The sequence below is a fragment of the Zootoca vivipara genome, chromosome 13, assembly GCF_963506605.1.
Source record: "Zootoca vivipara chromosome 13, rZooViv1.1, whole genome shotgun sequence".
Lineage (NCBI taxonomy): Eukaryota > Metazoa > Chordata > Lepidosauria > Squamata > Lacertidae > Zootoca > Zootoca vivipara.
In genome coordinates this window covers 2,406,882-2,423,778 of record NC_083288.1, presented here as the reverse complement: position 1 = coordinate 2,423,778, position 16,897 = coordinate 2,406,882, and the positions used below count along the sequence as shown (strand labels likewise).

Sequence of the window (16,897 nt, the reverse complement as noted above, 5' to 3'; positions counted from 1 at the left end):
TTCTCTGCATGTGGTTGTTTTTTCCTTTTCTTGGCATGACTTTGTAAAAGTTGCTATGATTGGTCAGAGGTGGGTAAAGGAAAGTTCAGTGCAAACATGATAGAAGTGTTCCACAGATATGTAACTGCAAGCATGGCTGAAGGACTCCCATTAAAACACAAACAAACCCATCTCCCTGCACATGCAAAATTAGCCGTCCAGGAGAAGGGTTCTTGCATGTTCTTTCAGGAATTTGCAACTCATCTGAAACGAGATTACTATGTGATTGGCTGTTTTTGTAGACCGGCCCAAAAGCTTCAATCTTGCCAATCCATTTTAGTCAGACTTCTTTCCCAGTAAACGTGTACTAATATGAAAATGACGTGCTGTTAACAATGGCACATATCACTCTACTAGTGTTCGTAACGTGTGTCTTTTTACATTCAAGATCTGACACTGCTGAAGATAAATTTGTTTTCTGCAATGGACTTGTGCTTCATAGACTTCAGTGCCTTCGTGGATTTGGGGAGTGGCTCGACTCAATTAAAGACTTTTCCTTAAATTTACAGAGCCTCAACCTTGACATCCCAGCCTTAGCATGCTTATCAGCTCTAAGTATGATTACAGGTAAGAGCACTTTCAATTTTAAAAAATCTCTTGATTAAAAAAAAATCTCTCTGCAAATAGTTTTTAGAGATAATAAGGTGTTTCAGTAAGTGCCCATCCACTTTTACTCTACTGTATTCTAAAAAGATATGTCATTCTTAAATGCTTGCAAAGGCTAGACTGGCAAGAGTTGCAATAGTGAATTTTTCCAGTTCATAAAGCCCTTACTGCTATGTTCCCCGTGAGATCATTTTCTCTGTGATATTTCACTTGCCGAAAAATTGCATTACACGTTCTCACTCCTGTAAGTTTCGCATTTCTGCCATTATTTATTTGTTAACTGACACTCCTTTGTGTTCAGTCAGGGGCAAATCATAGGCTGCAGTAAATATTTCATTGGAGAAAGGGCTTTCTTGTTAAGGATGTGATTTGTGTTCCGTCCTGATCAGTCTGCCTAAATTTCTGTGAAATCAATAATATGGTGAAATAAGTCCTGATCTTGGGCCAAATCCTGCCACTTTCATTTGGAATTGTGCAGCAGGCAAGAAATGCATAACACAGCAACACTCCCGGCAGAAGAGTTTTATTAACCAGCAGGTGCTGGTAGGCCATTTCCCGTGGCACATGGCTTGTGGGTGAGCCCCTCCTCTTTGGGGGAGTGCGTTCAAGACAAGCACTCCTAACCCAAATCAGATCACATGAGCCCACTACCAGGTCCACCTTGCATGGATAAAGCTTCAGCCTGTTGTATCCCTTTCAACAGATGAAACAGAGACCCATGCTTTCCACTGTCTCCCTAGGGATGCATGGAAGCGATCCTAGCATCAGAATCTTGATGTCTCCACTGCCCAAATCTCTAAGTGAGTTTTTGTCTGCGGCTTCATATAGAACAAGGGTCCTACTTCTAGGTCTTACTCTCCAGGAACGAGCAAAGCCCCCAGGTTCCCAAAACCATTTGCAGAAGAATATGAGGACGCGGGTGGTGTTGTGGTATAAACCACAGAGCCCAGGGCTTGCCGATCAGAAGGTCAGCGGTTTGAATCCCCACGAAGGGGTGAGCTCCCGTTGCTCAGTCCCAGCTCCTGCCAACCTAGCAGTTAAAAAGCACCTCAAAGTGCAAGTAGATAAATAGGTACCACTCCGGCGGGAAGGTAAACGGCGTTTCCGTGCGCTGCTCTGGTTTCACCAGAAGCGGCTTAGTCATGATGGCCACATGACTCGGAAAAACTGTTTGCGGACAAACATCGACTCCCTCAGCCTGTAAAGCGAGATGAGCGCCACAACCCCAGAGTCGTTCATGACTGCATTTAACCTTTACCTTTTCACCTTTTTACTGTGGTATGAAAAGCTGCAGAGGGATCCAGGAGAACCAACAGGATTGAAGTTCCCCCTGGGAATGACTCCCAGGGCAAGCCCATTCGCCAGGGCAAGGGAAGTTGTCCTTTTCTGGTCCGAGAGCTGGGCCACATGGGCTGCCAGCCCCCCTTCCATGCCAGAAGTGGGAGTGGCCATTGCAGACGCGCACATGCACTGTACATGCAGCACACAAACTTCATCATACATGCAGCCTCTCAGAACTCACTCAGACAAGCAAACACATGCAGTTGCACATGCGCAACCATAGCTTCCAGCCCTCCCCAGTCTAGTGCTGCCTTTTCCTCTGCATAGATGGTTACCTTCTTACAGGCCCGTCCTAGCCATAGAGGCTAGTGGCGCAGAGAACCATGGCGCCGGACGCTGAAGGGCACTGGAAGGGCGCCAAGTGAGCACAGGGTTCCGGCGATCTGGCCAGGACTGCGCTCCTTCTCCGAGGACTCCGCACTGGGCCTCCTTCTCGTTTCCCCAGCGCTGGGTTCCACTCAGTCGAACTTCACCACCAGTGCGCGCACAGCGCCCAAGCAGCTCTTACTAGTCCCGCGGTGCGCGCGCTGGTGGCGAAGCTTGACTGAGCGGAACCCAGCACTGGGGAAACGAGAAGGAGGTGCAGTGCGGAGTCCTCGGAGGTGGCCTCCCGCTGCTGCCGCAGTCCGCTTGGCACTCCCTTGGAGAGGCTCTGGAGGGGGGCGCTGGAGGGACCTTAGCACCAGGGCGCTGGATGGGCTTAAGACGGCCCTGCCTTCTAAAGAACAGCTGGAGATAAAGCTGCAGGGACCGTTGATGCACTTCTTGGCAGGTCACCTCCAGCCTCATGGGCCACTGGCTTACTGTCCCTGTAAAAGAAAACATGGTAACGTTCTCTTCCAAGGCAATATGGCGCAGAGTACCAATTAGCAGTCAAGGAGGGCTACATCTCCAGTTGGTGGGCTTCCTGAAGGCTTATCCAGAAAACCTTATAAAGGCCTAGAAGGACCTTCTTATGTTTTCCATATCTGTTACCACCTACTGTTTGTCACACGTTTGGTGGAAGGTGGAGTATAGTGAAAGCTTTTCTTAAGATTCAGGCTTTTCTAATATAGTACTTTACACAACGCAATAAAATCATTTTTTCCCAGCCCTGAAATATCTAGTTCAGAGATTGCTTTCTCTCCAGCCCTTTTTACAGGTAAATAAGCTGCAAAAAGTAGAAGATAATCAAAATAGCAAAGCTTGGTTGAGGTGCTTTTCATTTCTTAGAAGAGTGTCTGAATTCCTGATGGAATTCCAGGCCTAGCACTGATGGAGCTCACAGTGGATATTGATCTCCACTTGAATTCACTGAATAAATAATGGTTGCCATAGTTATAGAGCATTCACAACTGGTAGGGAAGCTGGGAGATCTCCAAAACACCTTCTGTGACAGTTCTGCCATCAAGTCCTTCAATGAAACTATGGCGCTAAAATTATGTATACATCATCTAGATCCCTCTCTCTTCATCCGTGGCCGCATAAACATTTGGGTCTCTTAACTGGAGAAGGCATTTTTTTTTAGACATTAGTGGAATTTTTTAAAACCAAGCTGCCACATGTCTCTAACTGCCACACCTCACCCTGACATGCACATCTCAGTACTACTGTAATTACTATGTAATGTAGTTAGTAATGAGCAACCTTTTAGTATGAATAAGAGGAGCTGACAAATTGATCGTAAAAACATGGGTGCTCACTTGCGTTTTCTCCCGTTGCTTTGCAGAACGACACGGCTTAAAAGAACCAAAGAAAGTGCATGAGCTATGCAACAGGATCATGAGCAGCTTTAAAGATCACTTGGCCTTCAGCTGCCAAAGCAAAGGACAACCTTTTGAGCCTGTGGAGTCCAAAGTGCTTGGGGTCCTGGCTGACCTGCGCTCCCTCTGCACCCTCGGACTGCAGCGGATCTTTTACCTGAAATTGGAAGATTTGGTGCCACCTCCTTCCATTATTGACAAACTGTTTCTGGATACCTTACCATTCTGAGGTTCCTATTACCCTTGTGAAGAAAGGCAACTGTCTACCAGAGCAGGCAAAAAAAAGACTGAAAACTTAATGCTAACAGTGCTGCTCCCATTTAACCGGCGGAAAAAAGCAGTTCCAGCCCTGAGCATTGGACTTCGCCTAATGAATTTCCTTGCAAGCTGCCTAAAATGATGTATCTACAGGTCTGGAGCTAGGAAACTGGAGAGAGGGAGCGTTGAGTGCAGTTTTTGTTTTTTAATCACTAATATGGCACTTTTGAACGATGCTACCCCAGCAGGAAAAAATCTATTGCATAGCACCTCATCTTAAGTGGTGAGCAGAAAATTGTAGATGCTGTGTGTTTGAAAATAGTAGTGTTTGAAAACAGTAACAATGGCAAATTGTTCATGCAGGTAGTATATCTTTTATAGTTTATACCTTTAGCATACTTCCTGTACCAAGGGCACAGTAACCTGGCACAAATGAAAAATTCTCTCTCTTTTTTCTAACGTGGATTCATGTTTCGTATCAATCTGATATAGCAAAATGACAACGGCTGTTAACTCCCATGGTCAAGTGCAATTTTTAAAGTCTTGTTTGTTGATTATAATTTATTTTAATATAAAAAATTAAATAGCAAGAGTGAGGGGGGCATAGTTTTACATGCACTAACTTCCATGAAAAAGTTTCCCAAACTTTGGATCCATGTAACAGGACTTATTAACATGCCAATGTGGGTTGGGGGGTGGGGAGAGGAAAGGCGGCAAGGAGCAGTTTGGAGGCCACATTCTTATCAAGTAAGTCACAATGCATAGCAACCGAAAGGGTCAGCACCACGCATAGTTACAGTTTAGAACTGAATTTAGCAAATTGCTTAGTAAGGATACAAGACAGTTTGGAAGAACAAGTCTTGTAAAAAAAAATAGTCTGAATGTAAATGCTAGAAAGGGTTTAGTGGGCTGCATTTGAAACATTCCGTGTATGTACTCCCTATTTTGTATGTTTATACTGTTGACGCTATATTAATATGAAACTATTTGTTGCATAGTGTCTTTATTTGTATAAATATTTGCATGCATAATATATTGTAAAACTTCGCCTGTATTTATTGCAATGACTGCCAGCTCCCGGGAGCCGCGTTACACAGATCAACTAAATAGTGCATTCACACTGATTCAGTTGAGTGTGGGTACTTCACACACACACACATATATATGTGTGCATTTCTATTAACCAGCTGTATATAAAATTCATCCTTCCACAAGTAAACTTTATCTTACTGTTTTATTTGCAGTGACTTTTAAGGCAGTACAATTTTAGCACTTTGATATTAAAAATTTTGCTCATGTTTGGTAACATAAAAATATTTAAATATTTTAGTTCTTTACAAAAAAAAGATTATATGCACTGTATTAAGTTAAGATTTCATTGGTCATTTTGCTAAAAAGAAGAAGAAATGTCAATTTCATGCCCCAGTTTTTTTTTTTTTTTGTTATCTTTAACGGTCTACAGTAATTTTGTATTTTTTTAAAAATTGTATAGAAATTAAATTATACAATCAAACAGATGCCAAATTAACTGCCTAATAGATGCATTGTTATCAAGTTATTATCTCACTTTTTAAAAGGTTGGTATTTTATCATTATATTTGGGTGTGTTTTTTGGGGAAACATATTCTTATTCTCAAAATTGGTAATGGTACCAACAGGAAAACATTAAAAGTATTATTTTCAGTTTTCCTTCAGATATTTTAAAAATTACTGCTTTTTTAGTATTGACTTCATGGGCAAACAGAATAGCATGATTAAATATTGGAGGAAACAGCTTTTTGTTGCAGGTAAATCTTACTTGTTGAACTGCAAAGCAATCGTATTTTGATTTTGAATTCATGCACCCAATCAGAAGAGAATTTAAAAGGCATGCTAATGTGTTTGCCACATGTGCAAAATATATAACTCACCAGAGGTAACAAGAACCTCTGACAGTAATTTAATTTGGCTTCATGTTTCACTTTCATTCTCTTTCTGGAGACACACAAACCACAGTTCTCATTTGGCAGTAAATGGGATATGAAGGGGTTTTTAAAAAATAATAATAGGCAAACAAAGTTTATTAGAAAGAATATGTTTTTGTAGTTGCAATAATTTTTTTAGTTAATATATTTTCAATATTCAAATAAAATGCAAACATTTTTAAAAGTTTGTGGTACAGAATTAGTTCAAAACACTTCTCAGAATCTCTTCTCCATTCAGTTAACTTCTGAGATGTCCAAATTTCAGGGACTCAGAGACAGAGATAACTCATCCATGGCATAATAAATATTCCCACAGTTACATTTCATGTGATCATTGTGTTTCAGTTCCGTAGATTTGGGGGGGGGGAGGGGAGAGAGCATCTTTGTTACCTATGGATTTGTTTATTTTAAGTTCATACAGGATAGACACTGACAAATCTCAAGAGTGAAAAAAGAAATGAAATGCGAAGCCAGTTCTACTACTCCTTTTCTTAGAAACTTCTCAGTGTGAACATGCCTTGTTTCATATACTAAAATCAGGAATATTACAGCTGTTAATGGAGAGTGCCTTGTTTTTATTTCTATTTCAGATAATAGAGTGCTTCAGAAGTTTTCTGTTCCTCTAACAGCAATGCTTCTGTTTTGTGAATGTGTTAACCTGTAGGGTTGAAAGAAATGCTCTTCTACATATCCAGTGTAAATTAAAACGATTAAATTGAATTAACTTTTTCCCCAGAGGCCCTATTTGTATTGAATTTTGCTGAATTATGATGTGATTTTTTTTATCTCTTAGAACTGCTGTGGTTTAAAACCTGGGAGCAAGCTTAGAACACTGATAAATTAGCAGGAACTTGGTTTGCGTATCTTGAGAAATAAATCATTGCATTGAAAAGTGCGGCCTCTTGATAATCTTACTCCTCAGTATAGAGGAAATATATGCAGAATGTGGGCTTTCCTTTTTTCTTTTTTCTTTTTCACTGACTTAGTTTTTCTGCTATCATAAGTGCTGTCAGAGGAGCGGGGGAAGCGTACATACAATTTGTGTTTTTTAGACCACCAGTTCAAAAGTTTAATGTCCATAAGCCACACATTATTTTTGTGCATCTATAAGAATGCATGATCTTTGACCAGGACACGAGAAACAGTTGTTTCTACGGATTTTCACCACCCCCGACCAGCAAAATGTGTGTTAATATAAGCTTTCTCATAAATAAAAGTGAATTAAGAATGAGAAAGCTTATATTAATACACATTTTTTCAAATCAAAACAGGATTGCCCAAAGTATTTAAAAATGTACAGCCCACTTTCCTTTTGAAATGTGTTCTGGGGAGCACCTCATGATTTGACTTACTTATTTTGTGCAATGCTAAAATTATATACAGTATATGCAAGTAACTTTCCACAGTTCTGTCACACTACTATATGACAATCTGCCCAAGAATATTCGGATTACTCAGTACTTGCTGTGAGAAGCCAAGTTACAGGGAACCAGGCAGAGGGCCTTCTCGGTAGTGGCACCCGCCCTGTGGAACGCCCTCCCACCAGATGTCAAAAAGAAAAACAACTACCAGACTTTTAGAGGACATCTGAAGGCAGCCCTGGTTAGGGAAGCTTTTAATCTTTAAGAAATTAGTGTGTTTTAATATTTCTGTTGGAAGCCGCCCAGAGTGGCTGGGGAAGCCCAGCCAGATGGGCGGGGTATAAAAAATAAACTATTATTATATTATTATTATTGTAATAACTAACCTTGGGGGGGATGTCACCTGTTTGTGGAAAGGGCTGCAAATCCAAGAAAAATAAAAAGGAATCACAGGATACTATGAAGATGAAGGGTGAACCTTGCTTCTAATCTTAACCCAAGCAAAGACCGGGACATTACTAAAAAACAAACAAACAAACCTCAAACCTGCTCCTTGCCTCAGATGCTGGAGTCAGTGGGCCTGAATGTCATTTACATCAGACCGTAGTGACATTGAAAGTGTGACATGCTACACAAGGCTGATGTCAAATGCTAATAATATAATCGACCAGATTTTTCATAGCCCTTAAGCAGTCTTGGATTGTGCATTTACAATTGCAATTTAAACTTTAGATGGCTTTGCTTCACTTTTAACACAGGAGTATTACTATAAAAATGAGCCAAAGCTTGTAGGATACGCCAGAGGGGTTGTGCCTGCTGAGTTTAAGCAGCCTGTTTACAAAAAATGTCCCTTTCCAGTCAATTTCACTGCTGTATAGCATCACAACCAGAATATGGGTTTGTCTGAACCAACATTGCATCACGATAGTCTAATGCAGGCACATCCAAGAGGTAGATCGTGATCTACCAGTAGATCACTGGACATCTGTGGTAGATCACTGGCTCCCCCCAAAGAAGCTCAACAACTTTGGCTCCCCTAAAAAAGCTCAATTTTTTTGTCCTGCACCCAAAAAAACAACAAAAAAAACCCACAGGGCTTTCCCCCTCCCTATAAAAGCTCAACAACTTTGACCTGAACCTCAAGAAAGGGGGTAGATCACTGGTAGTTTTTAATTCTGTAAGTAGATCGCAGTCTCTTGGGAGATGGCCACCCCTGGCTAAAAGTCCCCCATCAACTATCGGGCAGTGTGCCGCAAGAACAGGATGGTGCACCTGAAGGTGGTGCTTGTGTGGAAGACCCTGTGAGAGAGACAGGGAAGGGAAGACCTCACCTCCTGAGGTGGGAGGCTGGGAGAAGACAGGGAAGCTCCCAGCATAGCTGCCAAGTTATCCCTTTTTTAAAGGGATTTTCCCTTATGCTGAATAGGCTTCCTCACGAGAAAAGGGAAAACTTGGCAGCTATGGCAGGTGAGAGCTGGAAGAGGCCAGCCCTTTCTGTGTGGGACAATGGGTAAGAGCTACCTTTGAGAGAAGACTTTGCATTTTCCTTTCTGTGTTTTTGTTTTTATTTAGGTGAGTTTCTTTTACCTTGCTGTATCGTGAAAAAGCTTTCATTAAATCTTATGGGAAGAAAGAACAGTGGGACAAACGAGCCAGCTCTAGCACTGTGACTAATCTTAAGTGTAGATGCAAGCAAGCCAAATTATACCAGCATTGTCTCCCATCTGACGTCTGTCGGTTATTTACCTTTCAGCTTGTAGTCAACCTGTATATAAATATTATCTTTAATAACCAAATGTACTGAGCAGAAGTCTTTCTAAAGAGTGTGTGTTTGTGTGTGTGCACGTACACACTTTGGGTAGCGTGGGTCTAGCCTTCTTTCTGCAGAAGCTGGTTTCTTGGTTACCTCCAACCTCCAACCTACCAGTTTAATACTTGAACTTTCTCTTGTCGCCAGGCATTCTCTCCCTTCCCACAACACATGCAGAACATCACGACAAAATTCTTTGTGTACAAACTCCAGCGTGTCTTGGAATTTTGGCTGTGACCCCAGGCTTTCAAAGCTCAAAAAATATCAAGCAGAGGATGTGGCTGGGCCCTCAAAAAGTGAAGAATATGAGAACAAAACAGAGTCATTAAATACAATGCCAGCTGCTGCTGCTGCTGCTTGTTTAGGCATCTCTTATTATTAAATCGCTCGAGTAGCAACTGGTGTGCTGCATTTGTTACCTCAATTGTTCACAGGCATTGGATAGAGTCATTCCAAGCAGCCTAAGAGCAGAAAGCTAACAAGGAAAAAGGAACTTGGGCCAATGCGGTTGCAGTCCTTAAAGACATGTCTCCCTGAGCAAGTGGAATTGAATTCGGTGGAATTTACTGCTGGTTTCTCATGTACATAGAATGAAAATGCATAGTAGTTTCCAGAACTTTTCCCAAAACTTCTCCATTTCAATTTCACTTGCCTGTGACATACCCTTCATGTACTTGAGGTTCTAAGAAACCTTTAAAAGTGTGCTATACTTGGGGAAATCATTCTTAATCATTACTTTTATACAGGGCTTTTTTTTTTCAGCTGGAAAAACTTGCTAGAACTCTGTTCTGGCTCTTTTCAGGTGGGCGCCATTGCCATTGTAAGACAACAAGGGAGGCATTCCTGGTGTGTTCCGGCACCTCTTTTTCTCGAAAAATAGCATTGCTTTTATAGATTCATAGAATCATAGAGTTGGACGAGACCACAACGGCCATCCAGTCCAACCCCCTGCCGAGCAGGAAACACCATCAAAGCATTCTTGACATATGCCTGTCAAGCCTCTGCTTAAAGACCTCCAAAGAAGGAGACTCCACCACACTCCTTGGTAGCAAATTCCACTGCCGAACAGCTCTTACTGTCAGGAAGTTCTTCCTAATGTTTAGGTGGAATCTTCTTTCTTGTAGTTTGAATCCATTGCTCCGTGTCCGCTTCTCTGGAGCAGCAGAAAACAACCTTTCTCCCTCCTCTATATGACATCCTTTTATATATTTGAACATGGCTATCATATCACCCCTTAACCTTCTCTTCTCCAGGCTAAACATACCCAGCTCCCTAAGCCATTCCTCATAAGGCATCGTTTTCAGGCCTTTGACCATTTTGGTTGCCCTCTTCTGGACACGTTCCAGCTTGTCAGTATCCTTCTTGAACTGCGGTGCCCAGAACTGGACACAGTACTCCAGGTGAGGTCTGACCAGAGCAGAATATAGTGGTACTATTACTTCCCTTGATCTAGATGCTATACTCCTATTGATGCAGCCCAGAACTGCATTGGCTTTTTTAGCTGCTGCATCACACTGCTGACTCATGTCAAGAAGGCATCATAGAACAGAAGAGGCTTGGGTTGAAGTTCAGCCATGATTTTATTTCATTTATTTATGTACACTCTCAGACACAAGCCCCTACAAGGCATCCTCCTGTTCTCCCCCCACCCAGAGTTTCCTGCCCACTTTACAACTCAGCTCTTCACTGGCTACATTACTGGAATGCAGCCCTTTGCCTGGGACACTAAATAGGGTTGTCCTCTGTTGTTGCTGCTCACTAAGCCCCAAGCTATTGCATTAAGGGAGAACTGGAACATAGTGAGCTACTTGGGTGTAGGGCAAAGAGCATTTCTTAAACTTAATATATATAGATGATATGGCTGTTATGACAGAGATACGGCAGTGCCAAGTCTTAAAATTAATTCTGAGAATAAATTTATTAATGCAGTCCCAAAACTAACAACAGCTCAAACAATGGTGTTGCCAAGATGTCCTAGGATGTTTAAGTATTTGGGCTTCTACATCCCAAAACAAAAGGCAAAGTTTTGTCACTGGCGTTGAGGTTTATTTCTTATTACAGTGAAATAGTATATAAATTTTATGAAATAAACATATGGTACATTAAATTGATACCTTGATGAGTGCAAAGAATTAGAATGGATTAAAAAATATGGTTCAGGGATGGGGCAGAAATCTGTTCTGGGGAGAATTTTCTCAGCACATATGAAAATCAGTCTGACGTTTCACGTGCTCCTTAACCCTTTTTTCAGCTCACTGCTAAAGAAGTCTGCTCGGCCCCTTAGGTGGATGCTGTTGAAGGCCAGTGGACTTGTTCATGAAGGGCCTGAGTAAAGCAGGGGTCATTTTTGTCACTTCTGTGATGAAGTGTACAGTACCTGCAGCAATTCCATGTTTCAAAACATGGCAACATTTGTGCAACTGCTCGCCCTTGCATTCAGCACAAATAACATTAGAAATACTGGCTTTATCAGACAATCCAGACACACCCATGTTCTGCAGCTTTGAGTAAGCCCCTTTCCTAGGAATACATTATGGTTAGAGAGCCATCAGCAGTAACCATAACCCCACAGACAACTTCCTCTACTGTGATTTGCAAGGCTCACATGTTCTGTGGGAATTTCTTGCCACGTAGCATATGGGGAACTGAAGAATTGAGAGTTAATTATTGACTTTCGGAAGAGTGAGTCTTCTGCTGGTTGTGCTAGTACAGGTTGATGAGCAAGGAATTGTAAGGCCAATTTCACACCTTTTGCCAAAGGAGGCTTTTGAAACTTGGGCAGTTGAGGAGGATGAGAGTGCAGTAATACACACCAACCCACATAAGAGATTAAAGAAATCATAGCTGTAGCACTGTGGGGGGTAAACTACAGTTCCCAAGATGCTTTGGGAAAAGCCATGTGCTTTAAATGTGATTCAGATATGTGGTGTGGATGTGACCATAAGGCATTTGCGGTTCTGTAATCACATCAACTAGGGACGTGGGTGGCACTGTGGTCTAAACCACTGAGCCTAGGGCTTGCCAATCAGAAGGTTGGCGGTTCGAATCCCCGCCATGGGGTGAGCTCCCGTTGCTCGGTCCCAGCTCCTGCCAACCTAGCAGTTCAAAAGGGGACCTAAAGGTACCTTTACCTTTACCTTTACCTTTAATCACATCAACTCACTATGTTCTGCGCTCAGTTAGCTCAGCTTCTCCTCTAACGTTTCTGCCCGATGATCTTTTGGAAATGTTTAATTGGGCTTTTGTTTCTCCTTTGACCACCACTGCAATTCTGCCTGTGTTGAAGGGGCCTCCCCAGCTGTATTATGTTCCAAGAGAATCTAACATCCGAATGCAGGCTACCCAGCCTCTTCCATGTTTTGAAAAAATGTTGGTGATGTCACTATCCTGCAGGAAGGTGCTGGCCAGAACTGGGCTTAAAAATAAGCTGAGAAACAAATGGAAAACTATTTGGATACCCAAGCCTGCCCAATCACTCTCTGCTTTGGGACAGATCATACAGAACTCCCCTATAACTCACACACATGACATTAGGGTCACCCCCCAGATTAGTGGGTCTGGCCAGCAGACTTTGGGTGTGGGGATTCAGCAGGAAATTAATTAAAGAATTAGCTTACTTCATTTGCTTGAAGGTTCTAATATTGACATTAAATCTAAGAAGTTACTCACCTTTCATTATGGAAGCATGTTTGTTCATTACATAAAAATGGACATTACTTTGTGGTATTGTTAGACTGCATGGAACATAAGCAGTTGCTTAACACACCAAGTCTGAGTAAGAAGAACAGAAAAATCTGATACAACCTTATTGACTGTTCAGATCACTCTGTTTTAGACAACCTCTGTCAGTCAAAAGGGTTTGTGACTTGTAGATCTTTGAGAGGAGGGATGTATTTCAAATAACAGCATATCTAATGAGCTCCCCCTGTGTAACTGAAGACGGAAAATATGAAGAATTGTTTGTAATTCACATTGTTATAATTTACGCTTATCAGTATTATGTCCAAAGCTTTCTTTTTTAGACAGTTGTGTAAAGGTAAAGGGACCCCTGACCATTAGGTCCAGTCGTGACCGACTCCTGGGTTGCAGTGCTCATCTCGCATTATTGGCCGAGGGAGCCGGCGTACAGCTTCCAGGTCATGTGGCCAGCATGACAACGCCACTTCTGGTGAACCAGAGCAGCTCACAGAAACTTCCGTTTACCTTACCAGTTGTGTAGTTTTCACTAAAAACAAAAAGCTTAAAAAATATATTTTCTAAATCTTGTTATGTGAATGTTAAGATTCATGTTGGGGGTTATGATTGTTTGCTTATGACTGACTGTCGATTTCTTCAGAACAAATTAGAAATAGCTTAAAATCACAGGAAATAATTTGATGTGTCGCATGATACCCACATTGATATGATATTAAACTATTGTTGCTTAGTCATTTAGTCGTGTCTGACTCTTCGTGACCCCATGGACCAGCGCACGCCAGGCACTCCTGTCTTCCACTGCCTCCTGCAGTTTGGTCAGACTCATGTTGGTAGCTTCAAGAACACTGTCCAACCATCTCGTCCTCTGTCGTCCCCTTCTCCTTGTGCTCTCAATCTTTCCCAACATCAGGGTCTTTTCCAGGGAGTCTTCTCATAAGGTGGCCAAAGTATTGGAGCCTCAGCTTCAGGATTTGTCCTTCCAGTGAGCACTCAGGGCTTATTTCCTTCAGAATGGATAGGTTTGATCTTCTTGCAGTCCATGGGACTCTCAAGAGTCTCCTCCAGCACCATAATTCAAAAGCATCAATTCTTTGGCGATCAGCCTTCTTTATGGTCCAGCTCTCACTTCCATACATCACTACTGGGAAAACCATAGCTTTAACTATGCGGACCTTTGTCGGCAAGGTGACGTCTCTGCTCTTTAAGATGCTGTCTAGGTTTGTCATTGCTTTTCTCCCAAGAAGCAGTCTTTAAATTTTGTGGCTGCTGTCACCATCTGCAGTGATCATGGAACCCAAGAAAGTAAAAACTATAGGCTGGATGCTATGCCTGATTTTATTTGCCTTGCACCGCATGCATGGTCCACCATCTCCGGTTACTTTATGTAATAAAGGATTTGTATGAAAGTGATCCTATGATCCTGTCAATGTGACATCACAATTGGTACTGAAACGTAGGAGAATAATTATGGCAGTTGGTTGTTTTGTCCGCATCTTGATTGCTTTGTGGGGGGGGGGGTGTATTACAAATGTGCTGTCAGCTCAGTTTTGAGTAGGTCCAGTTCTAACAGGGAGAAAGAGCTCCAATTTATTCATGTGAACTGCTTGCAAAAAAGGGAAAGAAATCTGAGCTCAATCAAAGTAGCTCACAAATAGTAAGATCAATCCACTCATTCTTAGGAATGAGGATCCATTTCTTGACGCTTTGTGTAGAGAAGGCTAAATTTATGTGTTAATATATTCACAAATGAATAATTCAGCCAGTTTGGATAACACCCATGCTGAGAGTGCTTACAGCTTCCTCCCTGTTTCTAACACTGTCTGTCAATTATAATGCATGGATGACCCACCAGGACATCTCTCTCCCCACTGCACCAGGGTAAATACCGACCCTCAGCAGTCACAGCTTTCACCCATAGCTAGCAGTGGCAACAGTCTGAAAAAAATAATGATCTTTCAGTTCTCAGAACAACTCTGCAGTAGGACTACCATAAGTATGGGGCTCTAATCTGTACTTCACAGATAAACTAAGCCAACATTTAGAGGCATCCCAAATTCTCCAGTCCATGTGATTAAGTCCTACATATTAAATGGAAGCTAAGACCAGGCATCCCGAAACTCCAGATGTTTTGGACTACAGTTCCCATCTTCCCCGACCACTGGTCCTATTAGCTAGGGATCATGGGAGTTGTAGGCCAAAACATCTGGAGGGCCGCAGTTTGGGGATGCCTGGCTAAGACTGTTCAACCATCTTTAAACAGATGCCTTCCAGTATAACAGAGGGGTTTTAACAACAACTTTCTGTTTAGAATACATATGTCAGCAAGAAAATGTAGCACGGACTATATTGAGCTTTGTCTTCATAGTTACCATCCACTAGCCAAATCATGTATCCAACTGGTACATAAAGCATTCTCACAAGATTCCCTGGTTTAAAAGGTCCAAAAACGACCAGCCAGAATGAACAAATGCTTTTATTTCCCAAAGCCACTAACTTTCCCTGAGTACATGTCCCAGCCAGGGACACAGTTCACGCAGTTAAGGTAGAGTGGCACTTTGGCAACATGTCTAAAATACTAGGATTATAAAAATGATGATGGCACGCCATTTTTCAGAACCAAAGAGAACTGATGTGTGTGCAGACATTATATGGCATCTTCACACAGTTACATGGCCACTCTGCTACAATTGTGTTTACTGGCGGAACACCCCTCCATTTTTCAAAATGTTGGCAGGGTATACAAAATAAATTATTCTACAAGTTGGGAATGAGGGAAATGCTAGCTTCTCCAATCCACACACTTCCTTTGCGGACCATCTGATATTTTATATTCGGGAGAGATAAAGCCAGTTTCAGAGCAGCTGAATGAGAGAGCTCACCAGGAAAGGTAAGACAATTTTGGGCTACTTTTAACTCTCCCAAAAGTTAACTGAATAGCTGAATGCTGAAAACTAAACACTGGTGTGTGGTAGTTAGGCAAAGGAATGCTGAATGAAAGTACCAACATCTAATTTTATTAGCACTCATTTTTAAAATTTATTTTTCTGCCTTCTGGTCAAAGTCACAATATTCAAGGTGGCAAATGAGGACATTTATCAGAAAATATATTTTGCAGCATGGGAGAGTTTGCATGGAGCAAAGTTTGAAAACTCAGGCCTTTTTCAAGGGTGGAAGCAGTCAAAAGCAGTGGCTCTCAAATCTGTTGATTTACTTCTGCTACTTCCTTCACTATTACTCTCACCTTCTTCTTTTTTTACAATTTTGATTCCCCCCCCCTCACAAACTGCAATCCTCATTCGCCCTTTAAAAATATAGGAATGGGGGTGCAATATATTCTTTTGTCCACATGTTCAAATCTAGAGCAATGCTACCAACTGTTTTTAAAAGTTTTTTTTAAGCAAAAGGATATTGAAGACACTGAATGGAAGCTCCATTTGCAGTAAAGAGACACAGACATATACCAGAAATGGGGATTTCATTCACTGTTTCCAATACCCCTTTGCTAAGAAAAGCACCTGCTCTGGATTTGATATTGAATTGCAACAGGATGCTATTTACACTTTGATAGGTTTTGAAAGTGAGGAAGAATGAATATATATATATAAACATTGTTAATAATTCTTTAGAAAAGCAGGCATACATTTATGTGCTTCAACATTTTAATGCAAAAATTTTCTTTGCCCATTTACTATACGATGGAAAAATTATTCACAGGCAAAGAAGAAATAATATTTCCCGAGTTTGATTCTTAAAAAAGATTACAAGTTTTTCCTGAAGCCAGAGCAAATCACGACAGAATTTTTGAATAGAAGGTAAAATAAAATGTAACAAAGTAAAAATAATGGTGTGAATATTTTCCATCTATCTAGTTGTCACATACGTCAAGCCATTATGCAATTCAAGCACTTCAAGACTCTTCTTTAGTCGAGATATGTGCTGTTCAAGATTCTTACCAATGCTTTCAAGGATCCACTTTGTTTATAATAAGAATCTTGAACTGCAAAAGCCCTATGGCACTCCAGCCAACCAACACTGTCCAGCTTGCATTTAGCCGCCTTGCTAACGCGACTATCCTAAGAG

The 16,897-nt window shown here is 41.6% G+C and overlaps 1 protein-coding gene across 4 annotated transcripts in view; it reads left to right on the top strand.

Moving 5' to 3' along the window:
- The window catches only part of NR4A3 (nuclear receptor subfamily 4 group A member 3), a 25,196-nt gene extending 19,766 nt beyond the window's left edge, over positions 1-5,430 (top strand). For 3 of the 4 annotated variants that reach the window (XM_060282148.1, XM_035136576.2, XM_035136575.2), the window contains 2 exons: positions 428-606; positions 3,695-5,430. In XM_060282148.1, coding sequence (XP_060138131.1) covers positions 428-606; positions 3,695-3,957 — 442 coding nt within the window. In that variant the 3' untranslated portion in view covers positions 3,958-5,430. The remainder of the gene's footprint in view (positions 1-427; positions 607-3,694) is intronic. The other variant, XM_060282149.1, reaches the window with a different exon arrangement.
- Positions 5,431-16,897: the final 11,467 nt, after the last annotated feature.